Raw genomic sequence first — 15812 nt, forward strand, 5'->3', positions numbered from 1 at the left:
TATATTTAATATCTATTGCGTTAACTTTGTCTTATTTCAGCCACTGCATATATGTAAACAAAAACCCAGGTAATTACAGACAAAAAACTATACCTCAATGTGGAATTTTTCTGCAGTCTTTCATTTAGTAAATATGGTAACACTAGCGTTTTCAGAAAAATGATTGTGTTGTGAAAAATTGCAATGTTTTGATTAGAATGACTTGATTATCAGTTTTTTCAACACTTTAAGGGTCCATTCACACGTCTGTAAGTGTTTGGGGATCCGCAAATTGTGGGTCCGCAAAACACGGACACCTGCAATGTGCGATCCGCAATTTGTGCACCGCACATCGCAGACACTATAAAAGAAAATGCCTTTTCTGGTCTGCAATTGCAGACAAGAATAGGATATGTTCTATTTTTTTCAGGAACAGAATTGCGGATCCCAAAAAAACGGATCCGGAAAAAACTGATGCGGATCCCAAAAATGCGGATACGGATCCCGGAAATGTGGATTCACATCTGTTCCAGCCCTATTGGAAGTGAATGGGTCCGCAAATTGCGGAACAAATGCGGACCCAAATTACAGACGTGTGAATGGACCCTAAGAGGGAGTTCACATCATTGTTATTTTTCCAATCTTCTGATCCATCAGAACAGAAAAATAAAGAAAAGAATGGATCCCATAAAAAACTGAGTATTGTGCATCAGTAATGCACATTTGGCATTGGTTTGAGATCTGTTATTTTAGATGGAAAAAAAAAGTATTGCATGCAGGATTTTTTTCTCTCTAAAAAATGGTTCTCAGACGGAAATAGCTCAAACAAATGCCAAATGTGCATAACTGATGCACAGGATATTTTTTTTTAGAAGGATTCATTTATCCTTAACTTTTGTGTTCTTCTAATAGATCAGAAGAATGGAAAAATAACAATGATATGAATTCCCCCTTACTATCGGAAATGAATTTTAATCTAACTTTTTTTAAGACAATCGATTCTACCCAAATTTTGTAAAAGTTTGAGGTTGATCTGAATAAGAATTTTTGTTCATTCAATTAGGGCAAATGTTGGAGTGAAGAAGGGGAAAGAGGAAAAAAAATCTACCATTGTTAAGCTACAGTACCATTGTGTAACATCTCCTCTTCTTTTAACCCTTTTACTACCAAGCCACTTTTCATCTTAAATCCAAGGCCAATTTTTGCAAATCTGACATGTGTCAGTTTATGTGGTAATAACTTTGGAATGCTTTTACTTATCCAAGCGATTCTGAGATTGTTTTCTCCTAACACATGATAGTGGTAAATTTGAGTTGATATATTTCACCTATATTTATAAAATAATCCAAAATGTACCCAAATTTTGGAAAAATTCACAATTTTCTAAATTTGAATTTCTCTACTTTTAAGACAGATAGCAATACCCCATAAAATAGGTATCAATCAACATTCACCATATGTCCATATGTATGCTTTATGTTAGCATAATTTTGTAAATGTCATTTTATTTTTATAGGACGTTACAAGGCTTCGAATTTTCCCCAAAATTTCCAAAACCATTTTTTTAAGCACCAATTTAGTTATAAAGTGATTTTGAGTGGCTCATATAATGGAAATCACCCATAAATGACCCAATTTTAGAAACTACACCCCTCAAAATTATTCAAAACTGATGTTTCAAACTTTGTTAACCCTTGAGGTGTTCCACAAGAATTAAAGGAAAATAGAGGTGACATTTCAAAATTTAACTTTTTTGATAGATTTTTTATGTTAATAATTTTTTTCTTGCAACACAGCAAGGGTTAATGGCAAAATAAACCTCAATATGCATTACTCTGATTCTGCAGTTTATAGAAATACCCCATATGTGGCGGTAAACTGCTCTATGGCCATGTGCCAGTGGTCAGAAGGAAAGCAGCGCCATATAGATTTTGGAGGCAGATTTTGCTAGAATGGTTTTTAGGCACCATTTTGTATTCTAAGAAACCCTGATGTACCACTACAGTGGAAACCCTCGCAAAAGTGACCCCATTTTGGAAACTACACCCCTTATATATATTAGAGGGGGGTAGTGAGCACTTTGACCCCTTAAGTGTTTTACGGAATTAGGAAGCACTTGACAGTGAAAATGAAAAGTTTTGATTAGGGGGTAACAGGAGAAAAAGCATACCATAATTTGCTACCCATTTTCTCCTGAATAGGTCAACACCCTTTATGTAGTGGAAAAACTGCTGTATGGCCACATGGCAAGATTTAGAACAGAAGGAGCGCCATAAGGCTTTTGCAGCGCAAATTTTGATGGATTGGTTTATACAGTAGGTGCCATTGGTTTTCATTTTTTTTGTGATTATCTTATGTGGAAGCACATTTTTTGCGGGATGAGGTGATGTTTTTATTGGTACAATTTTTGGGTATATGAGACTTTGATTGCTTGGTATTACACTTTTTGTGAGGCAAGGTGACCAAAAAATGGCTGTTTTGGCATAGTTAAAATTGTATTTTTTTTTTTACAGCATTCATGTGATATTTTATAAATCAGATTGTTAAGGTGATACCCAATGTGTCTATTGTTTTTTTATTTTAGTTTTTTAGTTTTACACAATGAAAGCCTTTTTGAACAGAATAAAATCTTGCCTTTGTGTTGCCATTTTTTAAGAGCGATATTTGCAGATTTTTTGGGTGATTCTCTTAGATAGTGGCTCTTTTTTTGCAGGGTTTGATTGGTACCATTTTGTGGTACACAAGACTTTTTTATCGCTTGGTATTACACTTTTTGTAATGCAAGGTGTCCAGAAAATTGATTTTTTGGCACTTTTATTTTTACGGTGGATCATGTGATATTTTTATAGAGCCAGTCGATACAGACTCGGCAATACCTAATATGTTTTTTTCCCTATTTTTTATATATATATATTTTTTACTTTATTTTGGTAAAAGGATGCTTTTTTAACTTGAAAAGTTATTTTTTTTTTACTTTATTTTGTTGTCCCACTCTGGGACTTCAACTTTTGTGGGTCTGATCCCCTTTACAATGCATTACAATACTTCTGTTTTGTAATGCATTGGCTATAAATTTTCTACCAGTGTAATAGACTTACAGCCTTCCTGCCAGTGAGATCCAGGGGGCTGGATTTCACAGGCTAACATGGATGGGAGCCATGATGTCTAGGGAAGGCATCGGGCTGCCATCCAAGCCATCAGATCCCCATCATAACAACGTGGGGACCCGATGGGTGCTCCCTCCCTGCATGGACATTGCTTGTGCCGCGGTAAGAGGTGACTGCGGCACATCTAGGGTTAATACACCGACACCGGTGACCGATGCTGGTGCATATAGCAGGGGTCTGGCTGTCAGTCACTGCCAGACCCCTGCAGCTGATCTGCGCGCCATAGTACTACGGGGCTGTTATTTAAGCCAGAGCAGGGAACGGGTTAATGATGGTCTGTAAATGTATTGGAAGTAAGGGGACCAATTGCTGGAGTTTTAGGAGAGAAATGTTGTCCCATTTCTTGACCAATATAGTATTCTAACTGTTCAATAGTCCTGGGTCTTCTTTGTCAGATTTTTTGTCTCTTGATATACCAAAAGTTTTCTGTTGGTGAAATGTCTGAACTTCAGGCAGGCCAGTTCATCACTCTGACTCTTCTGCACAGTTATGCTGTTGGGATTGATACAGTATGCGGTTTAGCATTCTCTGGTGAAATATGCAAGGCCTAATGGCCATAGATATCTAGATGGGAGCATATGTTGTTCTAATACCTCCTTATACTGTTCAGCATTGACAGTACATATCCAGATATCAAATCCCCCTATGCCTTAGGCATCAATGCAACCCCACACCATCAGAGATGCAGGGTTTAAACTGTGCTCTCATAACAACCTGGATAGTTCTTCTCCTTTTTATTATTCTGAACATTGCATTCATGGTTTCCAAAAAGAATTTCAAAATTTGATTATCTGATCACATAATAGTTTTCCATTTTGCCTCTGTCCATTTTAAATGAGCCTTGGCCCAAAAAAGACAGTGGCAGTGTTTCTGGATCACTTTGAAAATGGCTTCTTCTTTGTAATACATAGCTTTAACTTACATGTGTCGATTGCACAACGAACTGTGTTCATAGAAAATTATTTCTAAAATGTTCCTGTGCTCATGTAGTAATTTCCAATACAGAATTATGACTGTTTAAATGCGTTGGTGCCTCAAGGCATGAGGTTCCATTGATCAAACAGTTTTTTGCACATAGTTAAACCTGTCATCATCTTTGCTTCTGAGAAACCCTGCCTCTCTAACATGCTCTGTTTATACTTCATCATGTAATTTAGTAGAAAATTGCTCATCCAGCTGTTCTTTATTAGTACCACTAACTTTTCCAGCCTTTTATTGCCCCGTCCCAACTTTTTGAGATGCATTGGTGCCACCAAGTTATAAATGAGTTTTTTTTGTTCATGAAATAGTAAAATGTAGTGTTGATCGACCATACTTGCAGGATAAAACTTACCAGGAAAGATTAAAGGAACTTAACATGTATAGCTTGGAAGAAAGACGAGACAGAGGGGATATGATAGAAACTTTTAAATACATAAAGGGAATCAACAAGGTAAAAGAGGAAAGAATATTTAAAAGAAGAAAAACTACCACAAGAGGACACAGTTTTAAATTAGAGGGGCAAAGGTTTAAAAGTAATATAAGGAAGTATTACTTTACTGAGAGAGTAGTGGATGCATGGAATAGCCTTCCTGCAGAAGTGGTAGCTGCAAATACAGTGAAGGAGTTTAAGCATGCATGGGATAGGCATAAGGCTATCCTTCATATAAGATAGGGCCAGGAGCTATTCATAGTATTCAGTATATTGTGCAGACTAGATGGGCCAAATGGTTCTTATCTGCCGACACATTCTATGTCTATGTCTATACTTGGCCGAATAGCAGTTCGGCTCGAGCATCTTGATGCTTGGCACATGGCGGTATTTGGCTGAATACCGCATGTGCTCGAGCGCAATGCTCGAGTCTCCTCCCCGCACGTTTATTGGCTTCTACTCAGCCAATAAACTTGCAGGTAAGTACTGCCCTCACTGTAATGCTGTAGCCATGTTTGTTACTGGCATTACAGTGATTGGCTGGCCAGAACGCGTCATTGGGTGCTATATAGCACCCGATGACGTGTGTTCGGCTCAGTCTTAGTTAGGGAGAGCTGTGCTGAGGAAGGGACAGACAGTGTAGGGAGCGATATAGGAATATGTTTATTAGAAAAACTTTTCAGAGACCAAAAAGTCCCTTTAAGGACTATTGTTGTGTGTGGCAGCAGCAATATATAGTTTTGGCGCAACCTACGCTAAATTGCTAAAACTTTACAGACTCAAAAGTCCTTTTAAGGACTATTGTTGTGTGTGGCAGTGGCAATATCTATTTTTAGCGCAAACTTAGCTAAATAGCTAAGGATTTACAGACCCAAAAGTCTGTTAAAGGACTGTTGTGTGTGGCAGCAATATCAATTTTTAGCGCATTCTGCGCTAAATAGCGTGCAATAGTTAGGCCGCTGCAAACAGCGACTTTAGCTGCGCCACATCTCCAGTGTAAAGTGTGCGCATCCAAAAAATATCTGACATCCAGTGTACTTTTTCCATAGACGGTGTCCTCTGCGGACAGTGACATTAGCTGCGCCATAGCTCCAGGGCAAAGTGTGTGCATCAAAAAAATATCTGTGACATCCAGTGTACTTTCACCATAAACAGTGTCTGTTGCAGACAGTGACATTAGCTGTGCCACATCTCCAGTGTGAAGTGTGCGCATCCAAAAAATATCTGTGACATTTAGTGTACTTTTTCCGTAAACGGTGTCTTCTGCGGACAGTGACATTAGCTGCGCCAAATCTCCTGTGTAAAGTGTGCGCATACAATAAATATTTGTGACATCCAGTGTAAGGTCGTTAACCACTACACTATACAGCTACATGTTAACCTGCACAGAAATATAAAATAAGTCTTCTTCTAAATAGTGTGGGGGTTTAGCTCTTCTCCGGGGGTCATTCTCACAGGTTACTTTACCAGACACGTATATAATGTCCAAACATTGCATTTATTGTGCAACACCGGCAACAACAAAATGACAAAACAATAAACACTCGCCCGTCCAGGCTCTAACTAAACACAAAGTTTCCTGACTCACCTAGGTCAGAGTTCACACCCTGTGAACTCGTGCGGCTTTGTCAGCCAATGTCCCACAGCCTCCTGGCTGTACAGAGCACAGTACGCCCACTGTCTCCAGTTCAGTATTTCTTGTGGGGGATTGGGGCTCAGTAGTCTGCCTGACTATGGCCCTGCGACCCTCCCAGGCGTCGCTGCGTCCCCCAACTCCAGGCTATCGCCCAGCTTTGTGGTCCCTCAGCCTTGCCCAGCTGAGACCACACAGACAGAGCCTCCAGGCCTCTGTCCACAGGTACCACACTTCCCCCTTTCTGACATTCTGGGAGGTGCTTTGTGCCAGGCTGATTACCTCCAGCTTCTCTCATCTGTGGTGGAACAGGGGTGTGGACCGAACTATCCACCCCTTCCTTGCCTCTAACCTGAGTGAGACCTGTCACTGTCTCACAATAGGAATAGTCACTACATCAGAAACTTCTATGAGGTTTTTTCTGACACACTTTATCATTCAGATTTATGGCTGAGTGGATAAGGTCCTTGTCTCTAATGTACAAGGGGTTGTGAGTTTAAATCCTGGAAGAATCTTTTCAGAAATAGATGCTAAATTACATTTATATACACTGACTCGAGCATCGTGCTCAAGCACACATGGTTTTCAGCCAAAGTCAGTGATGTGCGGAGCGTAGCGATGCTCGAGCCGAACTGGTGTTTGGCCGAACATGCTCGCTGAACACTATCTTTGAGATTTGCAAATAATTGCATTTATTTTTTTATTTATTTTTTAATTTATATTTACACAGTGTCCCAACTTTTTGGGAATTGGGGTTTATACATATACATATAAAATTCTGGGCTTTATAAATTCAGTGGATGGTTTTACTCTCTGTATGCAGAAACTGAACATTGTCAGTCACTTAGTAGAACTCCCCTCTAATCTCCTAAACCCAGAATTAGTAGGATTTAACTAAATAAATTACAATTCTGTAACATGCTGCCCACAGATTGGACTACATTTTCAACTTGACAGGTTTCCATTAATTTCTGTCTTTGTCAGCTATGTCATTGGATTTTTTTCCATTCTAAAGTATTGAAAGTATTCCTATTTAACTTAAATCATGAGCTGGGATCTAACTAAATGTTAATTTCTATCTGACATGTCAACTTATATTTTCCATTTCATTCTCCAACTATCTATTCTTATAATAAAAAAGCTAGTGACACATCATTTCCTAGACATCTGTGATAATATGGTCATTTAATTCTATTTACCTTTGCAGTAAAAAAAATCTTAGGAATCATGTTGTAGAAATGTACAAAAATATTTTCATTTCAATCCTATTGTAGTAATATACAAAAGAATTCACAGCCCTATTGATATCTCAATACACTTTAACACTTGACATTTTTTAATTTGATTGATTCAGTTGTATTTATGTAACAAAGAATTACATTTTTTTCCATTTCATATTACATATAACATTTGTCACTTGTAAAAATATAATACAATATAATACTTTCTCATTATTCATGATTATTTATTGATTATTTCTTTTTTCTTTTTTTTTCATTTCTGGAATTTCATTTATAGACCCGTTTCAACATTTATTCAATATACTTTTTATATAAGCAAACTTAAAGCTTTTCTGATTTGCTTTGGATGAATCGTGCAAAAACGTCTCCCTGCTCCATTTTAATATAAATGTATGTTGGCAAAACCACAAAGGCGGAAGAAGAAGGATGGGTACATGACACTGGGAGGAAGTGGAGGGAGGGCTTGCTGCCATGATGATGTTACAGACAGCATCATAGAACGTCATTCTTGCCACCTGAAAAAAATGATCTGCTGTGCCCTGTCTGCCAAAACACAACTGCAGACATAAGCTACTAATATAATGTGAAAGGAACAGTTTAGGAATATTATAGGGAGAAAATAGGAGAAATAGTTTGATCTGGAAAAGACAGTGAGGGAGTGAGTGACCGGTGTACAGGCTACTGTCAGCTCAAGTTGTGTGAACAAATTTTGCATTACAGATTCCTGCAAAAACTGCCATTTTCACTTCTTAGGCTTCAATGGGGCCGCAAAAGATGCGGACAGCACTCCGTGTGCTCCGTTCTGTGGCCCCGCAAAAAAAATATAGCATGTCCTATTCTTGTTCTTTTTGCGGACAAGAATAGGTATTTCTACAATGGGCTGCCCGTTCCGTTCCGCAAATTGCGGAAGGCACACAGGCGGCTTCCGTTTTTTGTGGATTCGCAGTGTGCGGGCGGCAAAAAATGGAACGGTCGTGTGCATGAGGCCTTATTGAAAGTATTAGAGCATCAGACTGTCTAGTTCAAATATGTTTCAGTGAAAAAAAATTCATTAATATATATTTGTTTTAGTGAAGGGCCAGTATTACTGCATCAGATCCTGTAGTTCAGAGAAATTTCACTGCACAAATTGCATTATTATTATTTCAATTTTTCAATACCACTGTGCAGTGTGTTTGTGGAGGGGAAGGGATCCGGGGCATTTAAATTTACTGAATAAATACATTTAATTGTGTTAGTACTGTCAAATAAAGTGTGTACCAAACATGTGACTTTTCATGTAAAGATCATATAATAAAATGTCTAGAATACAGGAGAGTACAAAATAAAAACCTATGCCTTGTCTTCCCAGAATCAGAATGTGGGTAGTAGCAGCAGGAGCAGCACCAGCCATCCAATCAGTAGTTATAGTAGGCCATAGTTTTCTTGCTTTTAAAAGGCACAAAATTATTATTGAAGACAAAGAGAATGAGATTGGGTACTGGATGTATCACTCCTCCTCTCAGTCATAGCAGGATGATATGGAGGTCACCTCTGAGCCTGACATCGTAGCTTGGAGGGAATCATAGCATTCCTTCTGTTCCTTTTCTTTGCAACCCCCTTAGTTTAAATTGCATCCTCTCTGTCTTAACTGACCCCTTTTAGTGGGGCACCATTGTTTTACCTAAGAAGAGGCAACAAAAGCCCACTAAACTCTATGAACGATACTCAAGGTTGGCACACCAAATTAAAATAAGCTGTGACCGTTCAAATACAAACATAGGTATCAAGATCTATTGCAGCACATGAAGCAGTATCACTAGATCCTTTGGGAAAATGCAACTGGTCAGCATTCCGCATCAGTCTGTCCTCCTTCTCCTTGTCTTTTTTTTTATTAAAGCCAGCTCACATCCCCAAGTACAGTGTGCTTGTCATCAACATCAGTCACTACTTCTCCTGCTCAGACTCCTCCTTGTCCTCCTCTCCATTATGAGACATCCATAACAGAACATGGGGCCATGAGAAAACTATGCATTCTCGACCAGCAATTAGATTGTGCGCAAGCTCAACATTCAACTGGCCAAGTTTCTAGTGGTACAGTTGCTGACATACCACTTAGTTATGGTAATGGTGGCACAGTTCTGCGCCTTCACCAAAATGTAATTCTGCTATATAATATTTATACTTCTGTACAGCTGTCCATTTTTTTTTTCAAAACAATTGTTTAATACTTCAATTCTCACTGTGCAGCAAGGTGCAAACCATCATATACACCTGCAGTAGCTGTCATGGTCAAAAACAGTACATGTCTTTTGCTGCCTACTGGATCCATGTTTTTTGCGACAAGGCTGCACCAAAGCAAGTGGGACAGGTCCTATTAATACCTCTTTATTTGTGTTGGTATTGTTCTTACACCAGCCACTTATCTGCCTACTCCATGTCCTCCTCCATGAACATTCAACCATCCCCAACAGAAGCAGGGCAGAGCTTTTCTCCCAATCCCTCTCTCTCCTATCATATGTGTAAAGTAAAGAGTTGTTGTTCAGTGTGAGAGCTGATCGGCCTGGGTAAGAGTAGCCACACAGCCAGAGCTAACATCCCGCTGGCTGTCTCTCTGTCAGAATCAACTGGGCAAAGTGGATAGTTGGAAAGGCAGGAACATTGTGGGTTAAATAACACATGTCCCTTGCATGGTACATGTGATAAATGTAGTCTTATAATGCATCTTGCTAGCCACCCTGCTTGCTGGGACCCACAAGAAAGCGGGAGGAAGTGTAGGATGAGTATGATGAGGTGCCTCTGGAGGAGGAGGAGGAAGAGCTGGTGGTGGTAGAGCTCGAGGTTGCTGCTGATGATAACGACACGAGCAATGATGACCAATCATCTCAGTAAGGGACGAAGTTGGAGTCCTCAGGCACACTAGATAGAATGGCAAGCTCTATGCTTGCTTGCTCATGTAATGACAGGCACAGATGTATCATTAACATGAAGCAATGTGATAATTACTGGATAGCCATGCTTTCCAGGGGACCAAATTATTTTAATTACCAGGAAACACAGCTTTTGGCGAGCAGCCATCTACCACCCCCATGTCTGAGGTCTTTCCTCCTACCAAAAACAGCAGAAGCCACAGAAGTAGCCAGTTTAGTATCATCAACATGATATAACGAAAATCAGCAAACTGAGATATACCAGCTCAATACCTGGGTTCAGTCTTACCTTGGCACTGGCCTTTCTCTGTAGCATACTGTGTTCCCTGACCCCAAGGACTTCTGTGCAGGCACACTGGAACAGTGGCCAAAACTAGCCCAGTATGCTGTCCATGTTCTCTTTTGCCCAGCTTCCAGTTTCGTTGTGACAATCAAATGGATAAAGTTGTCCTCCTCCAGTGTAGAAAATATAACTTTTGGCAAAGTGAATGAAGGATAGACCTGTGAGGATTTTCAGACTCCTCTGGCTGAGGCTGATTAACAGCGCTTCCCTTGCTGATGGTGTCCCATCATGCTGCTGCTATTCTCTGCCTTCCTACCATCATGTACTGTAGGACTGCTACCGCCATCATGTCATTGCCACTTTGTGTCTGCCATCATTTACCATACCGTATGACTGCTACTGCCGCTATCACGTCCTTGCCACTGTCTGCCTGCCTACCACCAAGTTCTGTATTATATGGCTGCTGCTGCTGCCGCTGCTGCCGCCACTGCAGCTGCTACTCCCTGCTGCTAATCCCCTACTGTTACTTTCATTAGCCCTAGTGCCACTACCATTACTGCTACATAGCCATCACTACTACTAATATTAATACTACTCCTATTACATACATCTACTGCTTTGTATTTTCCATGCTCTTGTGCTGCGGACAATACTATTGCGGTCATATGTTACTATTACCCTATACTTTCCACATCAACATTGTACTGCTGCCTAATTTAAAGGGAAAATTTCTAGGCTCATTCAGAACAAGCCACTCTCTTCTGACAAGTAACACATGCATTTACCAATAGCCATATATGTCAGTGTCACTTTGACATAATTTGTTATTGCTGTCAATGCATTCAAGAGCTTACAAGGAAAGGGGGAGAGAAACAGCAATTAATTGTAAAAAAAAAAATAAAAATAACAAAAAGAGTCCTAGAAGGCTAGAGGGTGTAATATACAATTTTTCAGTGAGATTGGAGTAACTTTGATACATGATGAATTGATTTGAGTCCAAACCAAACTCTCCCAATTGAACACAAAGCGAATCTCAAGAATTTCAATCATCTCTAATGCTGATATTACATTTCCGTAACAATATTTTACTTTATGCATGGTATGTACTTTTCAGTCAGTCAGTAAATTATCTTGTTTCTTCATATATTAGGAAGTAACCAGTATGGAAACATTTATGGCCATACAACCGTTACTACAGGAAGTCTTCTAGATGACCATCATTGGCACTCAGTTATAATAGACCGCCATAAAAAGCATATTAACCTTACCCTGGACAACCATGTACAGCATTTTAAAACAAATGGAGAATTTGTTAAATTAGACCTGGATTTTGAGGTAAGAGGCACAATTTTTGCATTGTAAATTGGGTGTAAGGGATTAAATTCAAGAAATCAAATTTATGTTAAAAAATGATACTAATTTAGAAGACAGTATTCCTTCTATTTCTCCGCCTTATTATATTGTTTGTATTGATTATTTAATATGTGCATAAATTCTTGTTACTGTTGTTTTGTTTTTATAGTCACATACAGTGGCATGCAAAGGTTTAGGCACCCCCTGCCCAAAATTACTGTAACTGTGAACAGTTAGACAACTTGAAGATGAAATGATCTCCAAAAGGCATACAGTTAAAGATGAGTAAAAAAAGGAAAAGAGTACATTGAAAAAGTATAGGAACTCAAGAAGATTTGAACGCTTAGATAACTTTGACCGAGGTCTCAGACCTTAAATTGCCTGTTCGGGTTAAGGCTTGTTCACAATCATCGTTAGGAAAGGCGAGGTGATGCAAATTTCTAAACTTTATAAATTCCCAGACTCTTCTATGTCCAAAAAAAGAGCAGCCTTGGGTTCTTCTAAGCAACTCCCAAACACTCTGAAAAAGAAAATTGTTGAGGCCCACAAAGGAGAAGAAGGCTATAAGACAGCAAAGTGTTTTCAGGTTGGCATTTACTCAGTTGGAAATGTAATAAAGAAATGTCAGTTAACACAAGTAGAGGTAAAATGAAGGTCTGGAAGACCAAGAGAAAGCTGCTCATAGGATCAATAGAGAGGCAAATGAGAACCCCCATTTGATTGCAAAAGAGCTTCAGGAAGATTAAACAGACACTGGAGTTGTGGAATAGTGTTGATTGCAAATATTCTAATCGCAAATTTTTATTGCGACTATCGTCACTTCGAGAATTAGTGAAGATGTAGAACATAGTTGTCGGAATATTTATGCTGTCTCCGATTGACAGTCTATATGATTTATGTGAATAAATTAAAATCGGTAATAAAGGAGATTCTAACTTATTATCATAAATATCAAGCTAAAACAAGCTCGTGATCTGCGTTGAATTGAAGACAAAACCCAGTTACAGACAAAATATATATGTAATTTATTAATACAATTTATAGTGCAAAATAATATATATAATAAAATTGGCGGTAATAAAATTCACTCAATGATATGCAAAATAGTGGTAAAGACAAAAATAATTGAGAACATATATATATATATATATATACACAATTATGCCTTCTTATAATAATACCCCTCACTTATTTTAAAAGTCAATTTAATACTTGATTTCTCTCAGCCGACAAATGTCCGATTAAACCCAAATCTGGTTTATCTTTTATCTATATAAATATATATATATTATCAACCATACTGGTCTAGAACTGAATTCAGTTCCTTGGAGATAATACCGTGTTTTCACTAGTATATTTTTAATCTCCCTGTATTGGATTAATTTTCAGGATGATGCTGCAGGTACACCCCAATCTTATTCCAAAACAGATACTATACACAAAGTATGGTTAATTGAATATATCTATAGATATGTATTATATTAATTAATTATCCTATAAAATATAGGTAAGGTTATACTATACCAAAATGTCAGCTAGCAGAAATCAGTTTCAATGGTTCTAAGATGGCTGCCTCCAATGACTGGCAAGATGGTCAAGATGATGTTCAGAGAGAGAGCTCGATCGATCCTTCTGTCAGCCCATACCATCTTTTTATCCTCTCTTAGAAAGGGCTTGGCCAAGTTTTATCATTAACTAGTGACCTCACTTTATAATTAATAGAACCTCCCTCTAGGGAAAAATATACCCTAGATCTTTGTTACCCTAACACTAGATGGCACTAGTATTCCATACAAAAATCAAAGCATTAATTTATTTCTCTTTTTCATATACTAGCAATAAAATTTAATCTAAGGTTTCAGACGAAACCTTGAGAAGATCTTTAAGAGACAATGAGTTTTATACTTGGTCAACTAACTTGTGTATCCTTAAGTCTTTTGACCAAACTTGATTAAATCAAGATAAATAGGGCTATCTCAATTTATTGTTCGTGGAGGAGACAGGGTTTGTTCATGATCACCTGTGTCCACATTTTTCCATTCCAGGAAATAAATAATTAATTTGTGTGTTCCATTGAGACAGATTCTAAACATGACAGAGGAGTTTATACCTCATTTCTAATCTTACAATTGAATATATCTATGAGGACTATACTCTTATATATATATACTATATATTCAGCACACCTATTAAAATTGATTATATAAAATCAATCTACTCTTATATTGATTAATATAAAAACCCCAAAGAAAGATTAGAGTCTTTCTATTCACTAAAATCATCAGAATTCAAATACATTGTCTTATCTAGGCCATGACATCTCATTAGACCTTGGGACATCTCCTTCTCACAAAACAGACTTAGGTAAACACTTTGGTATATATCGTAAACCTTAGGTTAGCAATTTCAGAGTAAAGGAAAAAAAAATCACTCTGTCTTTTAATAAGACAAAATGGTTGTCCCTTAGGCTCATGTCCATACACTTATATAGGCCTTATAATTATGGACTTTATTCATACCCAATAGTTCTGACAAATCCCCCCCCTTCTTCCCACGTTAGTCAAGGATCCCCTTAAGACCTAACTGGGAGAAGGTCGGAAGAATTTTCATGTTCATCAATATTGTATCTGAGTCTTTTATCGCATCATAACGTCAATCCTGGAAAAGTATATTATCACAGAGATTCTGTGTCCAATGGTTTTAGCATGTGAGAAAAATGCAAAACTTGGCACCAATCATGCCATTATTGCTGTGACTTTGTTCTCATGCATAATGTACCAATTTGGTTCCTTTCCCAAGCTAAAATGGTGATATCCGGTATCTTCATCCAATGAATGTCCTTGGATCCAGTTTCGCAAAGATTCTTGAAATATAATCTTCTTAGCCATCATTCACAATTCTGGGACATCTGAAACACGACTGTAGATTCGGGTTGATGATTAGTTCCGTCTTTAATTGGACCTCTTGAATCAACACCATCTGCACGATATCTGTATCTTTGTTGTCATCATCATCGCCAGGAATCACGTCTGGTTCCGCCCGTCCTTTTTCTATAAAGGAAAATGAAAGTATGAATACAATATATATATATATATATATATATATATAATTTTTTTTTTTTTTTTTTTTGAGATATACAGTTTCCCTAGCGTTGCTATGTAAAATGCTTTATATGGAAACCCCAGAATTGGAACATCTGTGAACTGAGAGAAATCAGATTAACGCATCCTTATTCATTCTCTTATTCAGCGTCATCTTCTATGATTCTCAGTTCTGATCTTGGATGACATACTCGCAATTGATTTACATGGACCCATTTCTCGATGAAACCATCTTTGGTATTAATTTTCACCTTATAAACTACAGGTGATATTTTATCAATTACATCATACGGACCTTTCCATGATGGGAGAAATTTTCTTTCTTTTACCCGATCCCGGGCAAAGTTATAGAGATACACTCTATCTCCTACCTCATATTCCTTTTTGGTCGTTTTCAAGTCATAATAAGTTTTGTTACTTACGGCGGCTTTCTCAAGATTCTTCTGCGCGAAAGCAAACGCGTGTTGAAGATACTTACGAAGGTCCTCCACATACTGATGTGTCGTGGCTGCATTGATCAGGTTATGATCTGATGTGCGATACAACAGATGTTGAGGAAGTACCATTCTTCTTCCTGTCATCAGCTCAAAAGGTGACATCTGGGTAGCCGTACTTGGAGTAGCTCTAATGGCCATGAGTACTAATGGTAACCTTATATCCCAGTCTTTACCCGACTCCTTAACATATTTCTTAAGGATGTTGACAATAGACTGGTTATAGCGCTCAACGGATCCG

The 15812-nt window shown here is 38.1% G+C and overlaps 1 protein-coding gene across 1 annotated transcript in view; it reads left to right on the forward strand.

Annotated features, from left to right (window-relative positions):
- CNTNAP2 (contactin associated protein 2) overlaps positions 1-15812 on the forward strand; it is a 2163381-nt gene that overhangs the window by 1026528 nt on the left and 1121041 nt on the right. Inside the window, exon 6 of the mRNA XM_044295439.1 lies at positions 11774-11958. Coding sequence (XP_044151374.1) covers positions 11774-11958 — 185 coding nt within the window. The remainder of the gene's footprint in view (positions 1-11773; positions 11959-15812) is intronic.

Source organism: Bufo gargarizans, chromosome 5, assembly GCF_014858855.1.
Source record: "Bufo gargarizans isolate SCDJY-AF-19 chromosome 5, ASM1485885v1, whole genome shotgun sequence".
NCBI lineage: Eukaryota > Metazoa > Chordata > Amphibia > Anura > Bufonidae > Bufo > Bufo gargarizans.